This window comes from Gavia stellata, chromosome 8, assembly GCF_030936135.1.
Source record: "Gavia stellata isolate bGavSte3 chromosome 8, bGavSte3.hap2, whole genome shotgun sequence".
Taxonomy (NCBI): domain Eukaryota; kingdom Metazoa; phylum Chordata; class Aves; order Gaviiformes; family Gaviidae; genus Gavia; species Gavia stellata.
Genome location: NC_082601.1, coordinates 19,853,818 through 19,870,534, shown reverse-complemented (window position 1 = coordinate 19,870,534; position 16,717 = coordinate 19,853,818). Strand labels below are relative to the sequence as shown.

Genomic DNA, 16,717 nt, shown 5'->3' with positions numbered 1-16,717 from the left:
CTACAAAACCCAGCATAAAAGTGGGTTGCTATAAAAATAGATGTATTGGAAATTAAGATGATTTAAAAACTGAGTATTGAACACTGTGATTATTGACATGTGTAAAACAAATGTTTCAGCAAACAAATTTTCAAAAAATTCCAGTGAGGATTTAGTAAAGTATTCTACAGAAGTTTTAAAAATATCTCAAGATGAGAAGAAGTGTTTAAACATGCCTCAGTCTCGTGTAAGCAAACACTAAGCCTTGTGACCAACAAAATTTCTCCAACAAAAGCTAAAAAAAAAAAAACACCAAAAAAACAGGATTAAGTAACAATTATGTGTCACATAAAGCATACTTTTACTTAATGCCAACATTGACCCTGTGCACAGCCAGAGGCCACCATGCCCACACTGAGGGTGTGGGTCTGGCAGTAGGGCAGCACACAAACCCCACAGGGTGATGGGCCATTCCCTGCTTGCCTTCACTCTTCCTCCCTCCCTGGCATGGCAGGAGCCACGCACAGCTCTGAACACCACAACAAAGTACAAGAGAAAGTACCAAATATATGAGCCAACTATCTCTTACTGCCCTAACACATACCCAGGAATAACTACAGAGTCCAACTGGCCCAGAGTCAGCATCTCGTGCCCAGCATATATTTGTTTCCATAGCAAATAAAGTCTCTCATATGACTGAGAAATGATGATGTGAAAACATTGGTTCTGGTGAAAATCAACCTAAACTTGCACAGTAACAAAGACCATATGTTCACGATATGTGAAGATGAAGACAGTCAGAAAGTCCTAAGCTAGGCACATCGTCTGGGCAATTCAAAAAGCCACGGTGTGTCCCCTCACACCACTGTTACACAGTCCAAGCATGTCCTCAGCCACAGCCACAGCCAGGAAACAGAGCGTTTCACAGGATCCAGACTGAACAGGACAGGAGACTTGCAAGAGTATCTCAACCATTGCCAAAATACTTAAGTATCCAGCTTCTGTCACAGCTGAGCACTACATAGCCCTGTCTAAGCCTGGTCATGAATTCCCAGTTGAAACACTTACTCAAGAAAAGGTTGGTTTTCATGAAAATCAACATCTCATTTTCCACTAGGCAAATCTCCCATGACACGAAACAGTTTTTATACTCATGTGCTGCATCCTGGTAGCATAACCAGAGAGATTTCACTTTGATTAGGAAATGCAACAACAGAATGTTTTACAATATAATGCTAGAAATCTTATTATTAAAAGTATCAATCTTAAAAATGTAAATAATTCCATTTTCTCTCTGATTCAGGACAAGGACAGGTCAAAACAAGAACAGAAATTAGGGCTTTTGTTCAGCACTAGAGTGAAATAAACAAGAGAATGGCAAAAAAACCAGACCTGACAAGCATATTAACCTAACCAAGCAGATAAAAGTAAGTGAGGATTAGAATTTATATATGACAAGAACAAAGGATTGATTTCAGAAAGCAACTTATTAAACGAATTCACATAAAGACGACTATTAATTCCTAAATGTCACAAGAGACAACTTTTGCAAACCAGAAGCCAAGACTCGTTAAATATGCGAGATGCTTACAGTCATTCAATTTGTCTGTTTTAATTAGAACTTAAAGAAAAAACACTGAGTTCCATCATTGTTAAATCATCACCTTTACACTATGTATCTCCACACACTACTTCACACTGTAATTTTTTTCTGTATAGTTTATTTAGCAGTCTTAGAATTATTTTTGCAGGAATCATCCTGTAATATTCTAACTATTAAAAATAATTAATGTATAAATTTTATTTCTGTACTACTTTGGAGATTTTAATAACGTAACAAAAAACCTTCCACTAATTCTAACAAGAAGGCATAAAAAGGTCAGGGAAAATTTCTGCCCTAACTTACTCCCAGAAAACTTTAAATCTAGTAATATTAGACCTTCTTAACTCTTAATTTCTTCCTTTTAGACACTCATCTATATTCTAGGATCTATATAAAGGGAAATACATGTAAAAATTACTCATAATAATATACATATTATGTTATAAAGATGTTACAGGAAAGCAACAGAAATAGTAGTTCATTATCTTTCTGTTGCTAATTAGGGATTTACATTTATACTTCTTTTTCCTGGACCCAAAAATTCAAGAAAATTAGGGCAGAGATATCTGCCAGGGAGATAAAAATATTGATCAACAAAGGAGTCAGAGCACAGACCACCTGTTACAAATACTGAGTTTTAACATCATAATTGGAGGTGTCAAAAGCCTCTAAGCAATTAGCGTAACAGTCCAAAAGCTAACTTTTAAACATTGTGTCCACTTTTCCTTTAGGAGAAAAATATGTAAAAATATACATAGTAGGAAATAAAAGCCACGAACAGTAGGTATGTGAAGTTTATAAGAATAGCATATGTTCTTTTCCTGTGCCAACAGAAGACCTCAAACTTTGATTTACCCATATGCTGGAGAAATCTGAAAGAACACAAGTTTTACCTTGAGGGAGTAAGAGATGTTTAAATAGCTCTGCAACTTAAGACAGCTTTCTGGATTTTGGAACAAGAAGTTTGGGGTTTTTACTGCATTGAATAACAATCAAAGATACAAGGTAGAGAAGACAGGTAATTTCACTTTTCACATGATAGTCATAGGGATTAAAGAGCATCTGAAACACACTGCAGGGATGCATGTTTCTTATGCAACAATGAAGTCAGTAAAATGCAAATCTGGAACTTGGTCTCTGTGTGGCCCTTCAACAGAAAAGTAAGACAAAAAGGACTGGGTTTTGGAGAGATTTTTGCTCCTACACACCTTTAGCTTGTTAAATGCTTGTATATTTTGCACTAGGTATTAGGTAGATGAAGTGCTGTGGTGGCCCTCTCCCTAGGAGCAGGACTGCAATGCTACATGGTTACTTTTATATTCAGTAGCTTCCTCTACATCTGAGCTATGAAGCCACAAAAATTCATAAACTAATTTAATTCTGTGTATAATTTCACGTTGACTTAAAGGAGATGTCTTTGGGGTGAATACTTTTAAGTGCATGTGTAATTCCCAATGGGGTAGGACCACAAGCATCCTGACGGCAACCCAGTGAACACTGGCATCACCATGCTACACTGGTTGTCCAACGTCATTAAAAATACTCAGTTTTGCTAAAGCATGTTGGCAACTATATATGTGCTATACCCTCAAACTGCTTTCAGGTCAGCAACTGATTGTTTTCGCTGAATGAAAGAAACAGTTACTGGCACATGATGGTCCCATGAAGCAACAATCAATTAAGAGAGTTATGTGAATGAAGAGGGGAGCTGACACTTCATACCTAGACTAAAAGCTAACAAACAAACGAATCAAAAAAAGGTATTTCCTCTCTGATTTCCACCAAAACGTCAACAGTCACCACTGCAAACTGCCTCTGAAATACAGGTACACTAAATCCAAGTTTTCCCCAAATTATATTTATAATATGGGAGCCTTCAAAGCACTAGGTGCAAAGGGAAAAAAGAAAAACCACCACGAGAAACCAAACTAACACCAAACCCTAGCCAGGCTTTAAACATCTGCTCTGAGAAAAACACTTGCAATGGTTTGTTACTTCTTTGAGATGGCAATATGGGGTTTAGGCTGGTAAGAATGGTGAAGGCATAAACCATCAACTCCCTGTAAGAGGGAATAAGAGCAGCAACAGCCTTGCCATTTATTCAGCTCTTCCGTGCCCTGTCTTTGCCAGTTCCATTTCAGCTCTCTCAAGAAAAATGTTTATTTACACATCATATGGGGTAAATACAGTATTTTATAAGAGTGCACATAGTATTTTCAGTCCTTATGAAGTTTAAAAGCCTTGATTTATCCTGTCATCCATCTACATAAAGCATCTGAAGAGCTCCACTCTTTGAGAAATCATCAGAGCGCCATTCAGATTTTTAAAGTATCAATCAAACAAATGCACAATGTGGTATCGTTGAAATACCCAGCCTACATACAAAGGAACTTAATACCTAACAGATAAAACCACACTAAAATGGGTGTTAAGACTTGTCTATATATTAAAAAGCCAATATCAGCAGAATTTTTAAAATTATATTTTAAATCAATGTACATAAAAATGAGTGGTTTTTTCAGATGATGTGAAATTGCCAGAGCTTTGAATAGAGCAAGAATTCACACAAAAAAAATTACGTCATGCAAAGCCAAGCCACTTAAAAATCAAAATCCATCAAAATAAGGTCCATAGTTGTTACACTAATAGAAGTTTGCATTTGCAGAGATAGCTAAGCATTTTGAGGCTATTAGTCCTGCCAAATTAAAAAAAAAAAAAAATTAATCCCAGTAAATTAGTGTCACATGCAACATACTCTTAATCCCTAAAATTTAAAGCTCAAGACATTTAACTATGTGTATTGTATTTATTAATCAAAATCCAGGAAGTCTCTAGACCTCATTGGTCCAATGACAAAACCCAAGAACAACGTATTCAGACACAAATCACAGTTTGGAAACAAACTGGATGCAATTGACACATCAAAAGAAATTGAATCAGAAAAGAAGTTGCTTATTTTTCTAGACCATATAGATTTCTTCCCATTCAGAAAAAAAAAAAACTGATTTGCAAGCCAGCTGTAACAATCTTCAGGCTTTTCATTGCAGCTAGTCATGAATTTTCCAAATCTAAATGGACACACTGTCCAGATCAAAAATCAAGGACTGAAAACCAGTAAGTTTTCCTAAGTATATGGTAAAATTCTAATAGAGCAGAAATACCATCTTCACAGGTTGAATTGCATATGTACCTTTAGGCCTCTTGATGCATAACATTTTAAATTGGTGGAGAACCATGTCACTCCTATTGTACCTGCATAACTGCTAGCATATTTGGTGCTCGCTAATGATACATAATTTAAGAGGATGAGGAAGAAGTCAATTTACCTGTTTTTCTAATGCTAGGCCTGAATCTCAAGCATAATTCACATGAAGTCATGCAGTTTTAACTAAAATGCTATGATTTGCAGTTTTACAAATTGACCTAAGAAAATGAGCTTATAAACAAATGGCACTTCTTTTTTCCCCCCCAAAACAACATCATTCCACACAGGCTTCTCTTAAGTGTGCCACAGCTGCTGACAAAGGCCTGAGGTATTTTTTAATCACTATAGCAAGAAGTTGCATGCTGTCAAGAAACTGAGATGAAGACATGGGTGTACATTTGAAATGATCTGAAGCCCAAGCAAGAATAGGTATTTATACTACCTCTGAACCTTCAGGGAGTTTACAGAACCCAAAGGATAGGAGATGAGGAAGATACAGAGATGAGATGAGCCTGTTAGAGACAGACACAACAAAGACAGAGCAAAATAAAGAAATACAAAGATGAATGATACAGTTTTATACATATAGATTACACATTTTATCATGGGTACAAGGAAATGTGGAGAAAGAAAGAATAAATCTCAGATGAAAATGTTTGTAAATACAAGTTACATATTAGTAATATATAAACCTGGGGATAATACAAGTTGATTAAAATATATACATTCGAGAAGAATATAAAACAAGAAATAGAGCATTAGCTAATTTAAGCTAGAATTAACTATCTTTGAGTTTGCCTTGTCTTCAAGGAAAGCTGGAGCAATCCACCTGATCCAGATCCAATAATACCAGAAAACTTGAGTATATATATTGCATTTGTTGTTACTTATTGCCAAAACAAAGGAACACAGTCATGTACCTAGGAATGCCTCCCTACACTTTTCATATGGCTCCAAGTAATGTCCGTCTCTCTCCACATGGTAGTACTGACATCAGAGTTTCACATGCTGTAAGTTAGCTCTGAGTTATGCCATAAATGCTTGAACTGATGTTTAGGAGAGATTAGGAAACTAAGGAAAGTAACAAACACCATCACATAACTGGTAATTTAGACTTACTGGGATACTAAAGCGTACTGTCCTAAATTAGACACTCAAGCACAGCCTTAAACACCTCCGCATGTGCTCATACTGCCATAAAACAATGAAGAAGTCCAAACCAGCTCATCATGCTAAGTGAAATAACTGGAAGAAGGCTTGAAAAAGAACATGTCAAAATGAACTGCTCCAGCAGTTCATGCTATTAACTCCAATTCAATATGCCATTGCTTTCTTCAAGCTCTTTGGCATATCGATAAACCTCTCCTTGGGATTTCAGAATTTCTCAAAATCAGACATGATGTGTGGCGTAATGCAATTTTTACACTAATGTCTGCTCTGACATCAAGGGAGAAGAAGCAGTTATAAATGGCATACGTATGGAACAGAAAACAGGCACAAGATCATGTTATTATGGATAAAGAACACTTCAGCAAGGTGCATGGAAATACAATTTATAAGTCGCTTACCCTGCCATGCTCCTCTCCCCTAGTTCCTCTTTGACTTTAATCAGTGAAAGGTCTGTTGGATCTCATTACATATATATATATACACACACACTCACACCCCTACTCTAAAGTGTAGACTAAAAGTGAAATAGCCAGTCAAAAAACCTAAAACATTTACATCATGAAAGCTTTTTTTCCTAACTACATTTTCGTCAAATCAGTTACTTTTCCATGCTATGCACGCTTAAATTCTGAATTGCAGAACCCTTTATAAAAGAGAAGAGACTTATGAAATTATTTCAGCACTCCTCTAACAATAGAAAGGTATTGTATATTTGCAGTTGTCTTTGGCTTTTTAGACCACGTCATAGGAATTTACAGACAGAGCTCTCAGGTATCAGAGTGAAAAACCTATTGATCTCAATAAAAATAAATTAAATTGCTTTACAAACCAAACTTTCTAAAGATGATTTACTAATGACAAAGATTCATATTTTTACCTGCCTTTTACAGTATTTATGCTAAAATTACTTGCCACCCTCTATTTTGGGTATTTGGTATCAAATTAGACTTTAAAAAAACAAATAATTTTTCCGGCTCTTATGCCAAATTTGACTGTCGGTTTTTATTGGAACATCAAAAGCAGGCTTTTAATTCTCACAGTTTTGATGCTTAATGAAAAGTGAAAGTTAAACACAGCATGGCAGCATTAAAAATGCATGGTAAATCCATAGCACCCTGACATCTTAGCCCTGCAGAGGATGTGAAGAAAAGCCATTGTAAACAAAAGTTAATACTACTAAATACAAAGCAAATTAATTAGATGGTCTGACAGACTCTTAAACAAAGAAAAAATGGAGGGAGAACATATGTACAACTATCTCCCAGCAAAGATACCAGTGGCCCATCAGCAGCAGAGCCATATATTGAATTTCAGTTTATGTCTTCATTTTCAAACTTTGCTCCTGAATATCTGCAAACTGATACAGTGATAAGCTAGCATAGTCACGAACTTGGACAAAGAAGGGGTTTTGCATCCTCAGCTGTACCACGTAACCCAGAGGGCAAAGACTTACAGCTCTGAACCACGTATTTATAAACTACAGACTGCTAAGGATTGTTATCAGTTAAACTGTCTACACTAAAACCAGATTTAACCGAACTGAGAATTCCCTTTTGTGCAGAAAGTGTCCAAGTTCCCCTGCCTCATTTCAACAGGGACCAATAAGTGCCCCTTCTAAAGCCCCTGGCACTTGCTGTTTCTGCAAACTCTGATCTCTGACAGGGGTGAACTGAGCTGTAAGCTTATCAGTAGTACCTGAGATGATCTGTTTTTCTCCCTGCAGTCTTCTAGGAATTAAGCTTCTATTCCAGAAAGTAAAAGCAATAATAAAATATTTTACTATTTTAATGCATTTTTTGTATTAAAAAGACAGAACAATACTGCTGCTGTTGGCAATATATGGAACATTTTACGTTCATACATTCTACACAATGTTTGTGCACAAATGGGAATAAGCAGACTAAAATGATGCCTTGATTGCATTTTTCCAGTTTGTCCTCAGGAAACAAAGATGCATCTCACAGCACACTCTTGACAATAATATAAGGTGTTTATATCCCTTAATTTTGCTTTCTGATTTTTCAGCTTTCACCTGATCCAGAAGTTATACTTTAACAAATCGTTTTTGTATTATTACAAAAAGCTTGTACAGACACTCCATGGCAATCTAAAAAGAAATATATAGCTGCAGTGAGTGTAACACTGTGAGCGTAACACTGTAGCTGAACTCTAGCATTTGGTTCATGAGGCAACAGCGGAAGAAAATTATCAGAAACCTCACTGCTACCCCTGGTCAAGCTTCTAAGGACAGCAGAGTTCCTGAAAGCTGAGTACTTCAGTGTAGATTCCTGCATAATTTACACACCACGTACTATGGCAAGTTACCTAGGGTAAAAAAATAGCTAAGAGAATGACAGAAGAGGTAACAGTCAGTGAGCCTGAAATTAGGCAGCTCTCCAGAATCACCTCTTTCCCCACTCCTTTAATCCTGGAGTACTGGGGCAATAGTTGCCACTCAAGCCCATGAGCTGCTGCTTTGCTGTTGTCTTGAAAAGGGAAAAAATTGTGATTCCTTTTAAAACCAAAAACTTAGACTGAATTTTCCTCTTCTAAAGCAAATACTCATTTTAGTACAATTCAGGCAATAAAATAAGATTCAGACTTTTTAATGGAAGAGGGTAATGGATAGTGAGAGAAACTTAAAATAAACCAACCCCTCTTTGCTTTATCACAGGGCCATCATGTATTTTGAAGAGGTCAATGCAGGAGACTGCCAAATGCGCATCAGCACTTAAAGGACATAAGTAGAAGAGCAATGCTTCAAACTGATTAAAAGACATCTGTGTCCAGAAAGACTGGGTTTGGAACTCTTCACTGTAATTTAGATAAAAAGCTGATTTACCTTTGTAGAAATGTCCCTAAAATTATTTAATTTGTATTGCTTATGGTGCACTTAATTTAAATTAACATAGGGAAAGTGACTAAGTGATTATTTTAGCCAGGGGTTAGAGTGTTCTGACGCAACTCTACGTAAGCATGTGAACTGGAATTCAGTAGTTTTTAATCTTGCAAAATAAGCACAGATGACAAATGAAAACCTGTAAGAACGTGTCTCCCTACTTACAGAATCACTTAACCACCGAGTATATAAAATTAGTGTGTTTAATATAGACTTAGATGCTGTCCTGATCTGAATCTATTTTTGGGTAATTAGAGATATGAAGGTTCCCAGAAGAAACTTAGGCAAAAGTGAGATGTTTCTGGAGTGAATTACTGCATCAGCTCCACTAACAGACACAGAAAGCTACTGAAATTGAGCTCATGATACAGCTTGCCCTGAGGGGTCTTTTTAAGGAGACCTACTGCTTATTTGTTATGTAAGATCTAGTGCAAAAAGCTTATGGAATGCAAGCTGCCATCTTGCATCCTGTGGAAATTGAGGAATAGGAACATTATAGCATTAATTTTCTTAAGTGCCTCCTGAATATTTGTTCGAAGTCATCAGCAAGAGTCGTACAAATCAACAGGAAAGTTGCCTTAAAAAGGATGGACAATCATCCTACTTACTTTTGTGCATCCATGTGCATAATCACACACATCTCAATAAATATTATTTTCTCCTTACTCTTAAAATGTTATTTTGGCATAATTAATATGTTTCTATTTAATATCCTTTTCAGATGAAATTGTATGTTGCCTTTTAGGTCTGAGAGTCTTCCCTGGGGAAGCAGCTAGATTAGAAGTACCTATTAACACTTTATATGGCAATGATTGAAACAAAAGGTCCTTCCTTGAAACCAAAGTTAATCTTTATACCAACAGCCCCATCTTCCCAGATCAGCCACACTACTATTCTCTCCCCTTCTGCCCTATGCCTCACAGTACACAGCTGCCTCTTGCACCCTGTACCTTCCCTGTGCTATGGCTGTTTCCTCACTCCCTACTTTCCAGGTGAGAGGGGAGCTCAGTAGAGCCCTGAAACAAAGAGACAGCAGAAGGGACTGAGATTTCACCAAAGCTAAGGTGATTTCTGGAATAAGAGTCACTATAGTCCAATAGGGTTCAGACAAAAATGTTGTGGGTATTGTGATGATACTGGATACAGAGGCTCAGTAATTCTGCAGTGTATAATTCTAGTGAATTAACTGTAAATATTTGCAAAATTTGGCTGCAAGTTTCATAACAGAGGCCTGTGTTTATGTAAATAAGGAAGGGGCGATAAGAAATGATCTTTCATTATGATTAACCTATAACAACAGTACAGCTTATAAAGGCTTCTATAAAAGCAAGAAAGAAAAAAATTAAGCCAATATTTTACTGTAGAACCACTCTGCAAACATGCTCTCTCACTTCCATGAACATGATTTTCCAAAAAGTGATTTTCTGAAATAACAAGGTACAGTTCTTGCGTCATCTCTCCAACAGTGTCATCTTGAAAATGTTTTTCTCATTTTCCAGCCCCTCAAACTCAAACTACGAAATCTGAAGCACCAGTTGAACACTAGTTAATGCATACACTGTCATAGACTTAAAAACTATTCCAACAATCTTCCCCAGAAGTCAAAAATAGTCATATCACATTTCTGGCACTAATGGAGCATGTCCACAGTTCAGAGCAACACTGTGCAAAGCCACTCAAGCTCAGTCTGAAGGATCACATGGAATGCCTAAAGCACCACAAGTGTATTTGAGCTGTGCTGCACCAGGGATAACATGCCATGCCAATTACCCCAGATGGAATGGCACACTAACACAACTACCTTGCTTCCAACACCTGATCTAGTTCCCTTGAATATCTCTGCACAGCCCTGAATTTTGCAGGATACCTGAATTTCAAATTTAAACAGGTGTGTTACTGAATGCATAAGAGGAACCACTCTCATGTAAAAGGTACCACTTTTACACAATAGCTTTTCAGAGCAGAATCACGCTAAGTTTAAGCTGCTGTAATACCGAACAGGCAGATGTTACTGAAAGCTCAAAATGCAAAATAAAGCAACACATTACCATTTTTATCCATGGAATGGGGCTCAGACTGCTTCTTTCCAATATCAGCAAAGGATCTCACAATTGGGATCCTGTTGCTCAGCTTCTTCTGGTTCTGATGGTGATGCTGTTTCAGTAATGCCTCATGCACTCTATGACGAACATCCTCACTGAGCTGCCCAGAACCCACCTGCTGGTCCAGAATCATATCTGAAAATATATACATAAACATAACGGAAGAGGGGAAAGAGGAAATATTTTCTTTTTTAAATTGCAATAATAAGAATTAGTACCCTACAGGATTACAAATGAAAGGTATCAGTTCCTTTAACGCAACAGAAATAAATGGCAAGTTTTATCTACAAGTCTTTCACTCTCGGGGCGGGGGGGGGGGTGGTGGTGGGGGGGTGGGGTGGGGGTGGGGTGGGCGCGGGGGGAAGAATAAAATAAAAAAAATATGCTATTAATGTAAAAAACTCAATCCCTCAAAAGATAGGCAGTTCCCAAATTAAGGTCATCTATGTAACTTGGAAGTCAGTCCTTGAACACTCCCATAAATAATGTACTTAAACCCAGGATTATGAAGTGTATAAGGTGCCTTTTTTCTTTTTCAAATAACCCCTACCCTATTTGCTACAAAGGTCTGGCATGCTCTGAGGAAACAACTTTTTTATTCCCTTTACACATACCACAGGAGACCACACTCTAGCTCTTTATTTCTTACAACTATAATTACAATACTTTCAGTGCAATATAAAGACATTTCACATAAGACAATACAGGAAAATTTGCTGCATTATTTGCAAATACTTAATAGGATCTCATTCTACTGCTGGATGTGCATGTTCCTGCAAGAGAATCATTACATGGAGGTGTGAGTGAAACTGATCCCCCGCTAAGAAATCACAACTATTTCTGCAGTCCACTGGCAGAAAATAGTCTTACATATTCATATTCAAAACTATTTGTAAATATGTGCATTGTGTATTTCAAATGGGAAAGAACTGTTGCGAATTTTGTGGGATATTTTTCATTACTATTTTGGGAAATCCTGCTAGCAACAGTAATAACACTTAACCGAAAAAGAAAGGAAAAAAAGAAATTCTGTACCAAAGCAAGTAAAACGGCATTTAAGTACACACTGTCCTTGTATATCCATTGGAAGAAACTGTACTCAACAAAAATAGTGGTATAATAAGCTGAGTCAAAAACTGCTTCTACTGAAAATTCAGACAGTTCATGATTCTGTGCTGGAGTCAGATTCATATCTATCAGTAAACTCAATGGAAAACCAAGCAGAGCAGAAAAAATAAAATGCAGATGCATCAGCAGCAGAGACGTAATTTGTCAGGTCTTTGATAATTGCCAAGAGCAAGAGAAGAGAGATAATAAAAGGCATTAAATAATTACGCTGGTTAAAAGCTGAGTTTAATTGCTAACTGTCAGCTATGCACTGTATATACACTTAAAAAACACAACAGTTTTTCTGAAGTTCTCAATATCCATATAACAAGCCAATGTATCATATACATAGCTGCTTTACGAGCTGAACAACAAATTGCCTGCATGTTTTGCTTACTACGAAAAGGCTACCAACAAATCTACATTTCTATGACGACACACACACAAGACGACAAGGCTAGGTCCAGATAAATCCAGTAGCCAACAGATGCAAATACGAGAGATGTATCTGCGTCTTGCAATGAAGAGTGATGCAGAGGTTTTTGACGCCTTTGTCCCTCTCCAGCAATTACATTCTGCGCAGTATTAACAATGGTGTTGACCGAACGGCTCACACCGAAGAGTAATACTGTCTGGTGGTGTGCCTAAACTAATAAAACCTGTCTTCAGGGTGCTTCACCTGACTCTGAAGGGAACTTTTATCTCCAGGGTTAACTCAAACACCACCCGGTCAGTAATCTCTGCAGTCCCAGTCTAGACAAACACAGTTTTTCTATTACTCTAGACTCTCATGGAAGAGATAGAGAGGCACAGCAGCAAGATGAGTGGCAGAAAGGCAAAAGAGAAGGTAACACAAGTTCAAGAGAAAGTCTTCAGTAGAATTTTTTCAGAAGGAGCCAAGAATTTGCAACACATGAGAAAAAGAAAACAAAGCTCCAGCTCCAAGAAAAATATTCATTTTCCTGCTCAACTCTACTGCCTTTTGAGGAACTGCCTCTGCCCTGACGATAAGACTCTTCTCTTTAGATAGCCTTAGTACATGGATTGGCATGTCACAGTTCCCAAAGCAGGCCAGTACTTTCTGTAACATGACAGGGGATCTTCAGAGGAAAAAAATAAATAATAAATATGTAACTCGGGGCATCTGTGCTAAAGCACAATTGAAATTATCCTCTCCCCCCTCCTTTTTAATTCTGCTGACCAAAAGACAAATTGTAGAAGATGCAAAAACAAAGATTACCTTCTTTGAGTTGCTCTAAGACAGAAATCAAAAGGAAGAGCTGAAAAAAAGGACTCCTCTAGAACAGGCAAATTTAGGGTTGTGGTCATCACCTTGCTTACAGATCAGTGGAACTCCACTTGTATGGTGTCATTCCTGGAATTACAGTATTTTCCATATTAAATATTAAAATATATTAATTGTTGAGGATGATGTCAATATTTAAGATGATCCACTTGAGGAGAGAAAATGCCAGGAAAAAGAAAATCATACCCCTATCTTCTTCCTTGCCTAGATGCTCTGCTAGACTCATTAAAAGTCACACAAGCCATGGAGTTAGTGCCAGTGTACTGACTAACAATTTTTATTTCCTGCCAAACTGAGAAGAAAGTCACTTACCTTGAGTTTTCTTTTTTTACAACAACTTCCCCTTTACTGTAGCACCTCTGCCACATGTAAAAAGGTAAGATGCATTCAGATTTGGAAAGAGTGAAGATGTGTTTTCATGCCTTGATACTCCCCTCTAGTTGTCACTCCTTTAATACAGACCCACTTGCGGTAGCAGCTGTAGGAGTTTAAATGCAGTCAAATTACTGCCAGGTTGCTGTATTTTGATCATTTTTTCAAGACCTGAACAGATTTGAATAGTAGTAAGAAATACTGCCTCCATCAGCACCTATCATTATGGAATTCCACTTCAGCTTCTTCCCAAGTTTTTCAACATTATCTTTTAAAAGCCCAAGCCTCTGCAATGTCAGTGACAATGCTCTTGATTGCAAAGATAAGCTTAAAGTCCGAGAGTAAATGGCCAACAGGAGCATTTTAAACATCTCATTTTCAAAACAGACTATTTCCTTAATCCTGTAAGAAGAAGATCCTACATGCTCCCACCAGTTGAAGCTGCACCTACTTTTCAAAGCCCTGTTTTTCACTTTTGTATTTACAGCACACTGCCATTTCTCCAAACTCCATATGACAAAACAGAGTAAAGAATACAGACCCGAAACTTCACAGCACTGTATCTCAGCTACATTCCTGTGTAACAACAGAGACTCTCCAGGGTTTCTATGCTCAGCAACAAAGGTGTGGGGATTATTTTGTTTAGTTTTAAAGAATTTTCGTCTTGAATGACCTTTTAAAATCTGCAGAGCCCCCTTCTAGTCAGAGACACAGTTTACCATTAGATTTTTCAAGGACGCTTCACAACCATACGGAGCTTTCAGCAAGATGCAATGTGTGGAATATCCACCAGCATAGTGTTACCCATTCTATTAATTGCTCACACCATACCATTTCTGCTGAAATCGGGAACACTGAAGTAGGATGTTTCTTCAGTAAGGTATCTTGATTCATAGCGGAACCATGAAATCATTTTTTCAAGTTGTTAAAGACAGACATTCTTCCTGCCCTGGTCGTTTAAAAAGATTCAAAGAAACTTGGGGTTTCATATAATTTCAAGAATGTTTTCTCCATTCAGACCCAGTTACAATACACCATTTACATAAAATTGATTTTGTGAGTAAATGTGAGTACTTAGACAATCTATTGTAGTAACTCAAACGTAACTCCTCATCACCTGTGAACAATGTACCCAGGATGTGAATTAGAACATCAGGGTGCAGATACTTCAGTTCAAATGCAGTGTGGCTCATGCGTTGCTCAGCACAGCAAACTGCATTTGTCCCACCTCTAGGGTTGGCAAGGATGCAAAAGCAGGCTGGCTGCTTCCACTCACTTTGGAGATGTCTATTACACACCACAGCTTTGTAGAGAGACATGTGGCAAGATCCACACGGAGTCATCCCAGGTCCAAGCAAATGAGCAATAAGGAGACACTCAAGTGTGGCCACAGCTCATTCCCCATTGCTCCAGTTTCACAGTGTGCCCATCACCTCATGTACAATACTACACGAAACTCGCAGGTGAAACATAGAATAAATTTATAGAAGGTATACTGCATTTGCACCAAAATACCTGTGAAGTCCAAAAAGAAATTACTAACAGGTAAACAGGAGAAACTGAGCCTGACTTTTGCAGTGGTGAGTAAAGAAACAAGATCCAGAGCTCTTTTTCTTTTTTTTTTCTTATGCTGTGTACCAGATGAAATATAAGTTTTGAATTGCTGGGCTCCTATTCTCCTGATATAGGGTGGCACTGACAGTTTACAACAGGAGAAACTGAACTCAGTATACACCAGCAAAGTTGCCAGTATTTACACCCCTCAATCTTCCAAATTTTGTAACTGCAATTGCAGGACAAAATGAGAGATTAATGACAAAAAATAGAACACATGGGCTTTTGCGTGCATCATGATTGCAGTGACAGCTGACTATAAAACCTGATTTAAAAGCCAAGGTTTGTTTGGTTTGTGGTTGTTTTCTTTCCCTTAAAGACAGGGGAGAAGAAAAAACAAGCAACCCTAAAGCAGTACTTTACGGAAGACATTCAGTTGAAATGATGTCCTTTAACTTAACCTGTGTCTGATAGGAACCCAAATATACACTTCCCTAGTGAGTCAGGCACTAGGAGCAATAGAAAACTAACAATTAGGATTCTTGGGCTGCATTTGTGAACTAAGACCTGTTTACACTGTTTACAACGGTGATTATAAACAAGCTATCTAAGCCAGCGGATTTAGCCTGCTCATCCAAGGAGGCAGAGCATTCCAGTGCACTGAGAGACGGATTCTTTTTCCAGCTCTACCTGAAATTACTTGTTCAACTTCTCAGCTGAATTACTTGGAAGACGGAGAGTGAAAAATGTCTGCTTTTTAAAGTAACAGCATGCAATTTTACTGAACAAGAGCAAACAGTTCACATAACTGTAAATAGTAGAGATGAGGCTACAATTCCCAGTCTGCAGCTCAGAGAGCAAGCACAGTTGTAAGTCAGAACTATGCTAACATGCCACAGTGGATGCTACAAAAGGAAGAATGGAGACCTCATAAAAAAATATATTTTCGATCTCTAAACAGAACAAGAGCCATGAGTACCATTGGTTCTGCCTCTACACACAAAATGAAAGCTGACATTGACTTGTGCAATCTAAACAATTCCCAGATTTGAGGTTAACATGGGAAAATACAAAACAAACCAAAAGAAAGCTATGCTACTTAGAAGTTGGTAGGGTATTTACAATTTACCCACAGACAAAGGAACAAAACGTGATAGAGGTTTCTCTGTAGAGGTAATCACCACATGGTAAGCTGTAAATAAAGCAAACAAATGCAAAAACCTGGGTAAGTGAGAAGGCGAAAGCTGAACAAAAGGCAGGTGTAGGGTCAGAGAAACAGATTGCTCACAGGCAATCCCACGCTTTATTACGGTGTTTGTAATAAAAGTTAAATTTACAATAAAGGCACTGTCAGAAACATAACATCAGTGTAGCAGCTGAAACAAAAGGCTCCAATGAAATAAAAACTAAACTGGAGCCA

General features: G+C 37.6%; 1 protein-coding gene across 2 annotated transcripts in view; it reads right to left on the bottom strand.

The window, feature by feature from the left end:
• SLC4A10 (solute carrier family 4 member 10) overlaps positions 1 to 11,093 on the bottom strand; it is a 57,696-nt gene extending 46,603 nt beyond the window's left edge. For both annotated transcript variants that reach the window (XM_059820298.1, XM_059820299.1), the window contains exon 1: positions 10,905 to 11,093. In XM_059820298.1, the coding sequence (XP_059676281.1) occupies positions 10,905 to 11,091 (187 nt within the window). In that variant the 5' untranslated portion in view covers positions 11,092 to 11,093. The remainder of the gene's footprint in view (positions 1 to 10,904) is intronic.
• Positions 11,094 to 16,717: the final 5,624 nt, after the last annotated feature.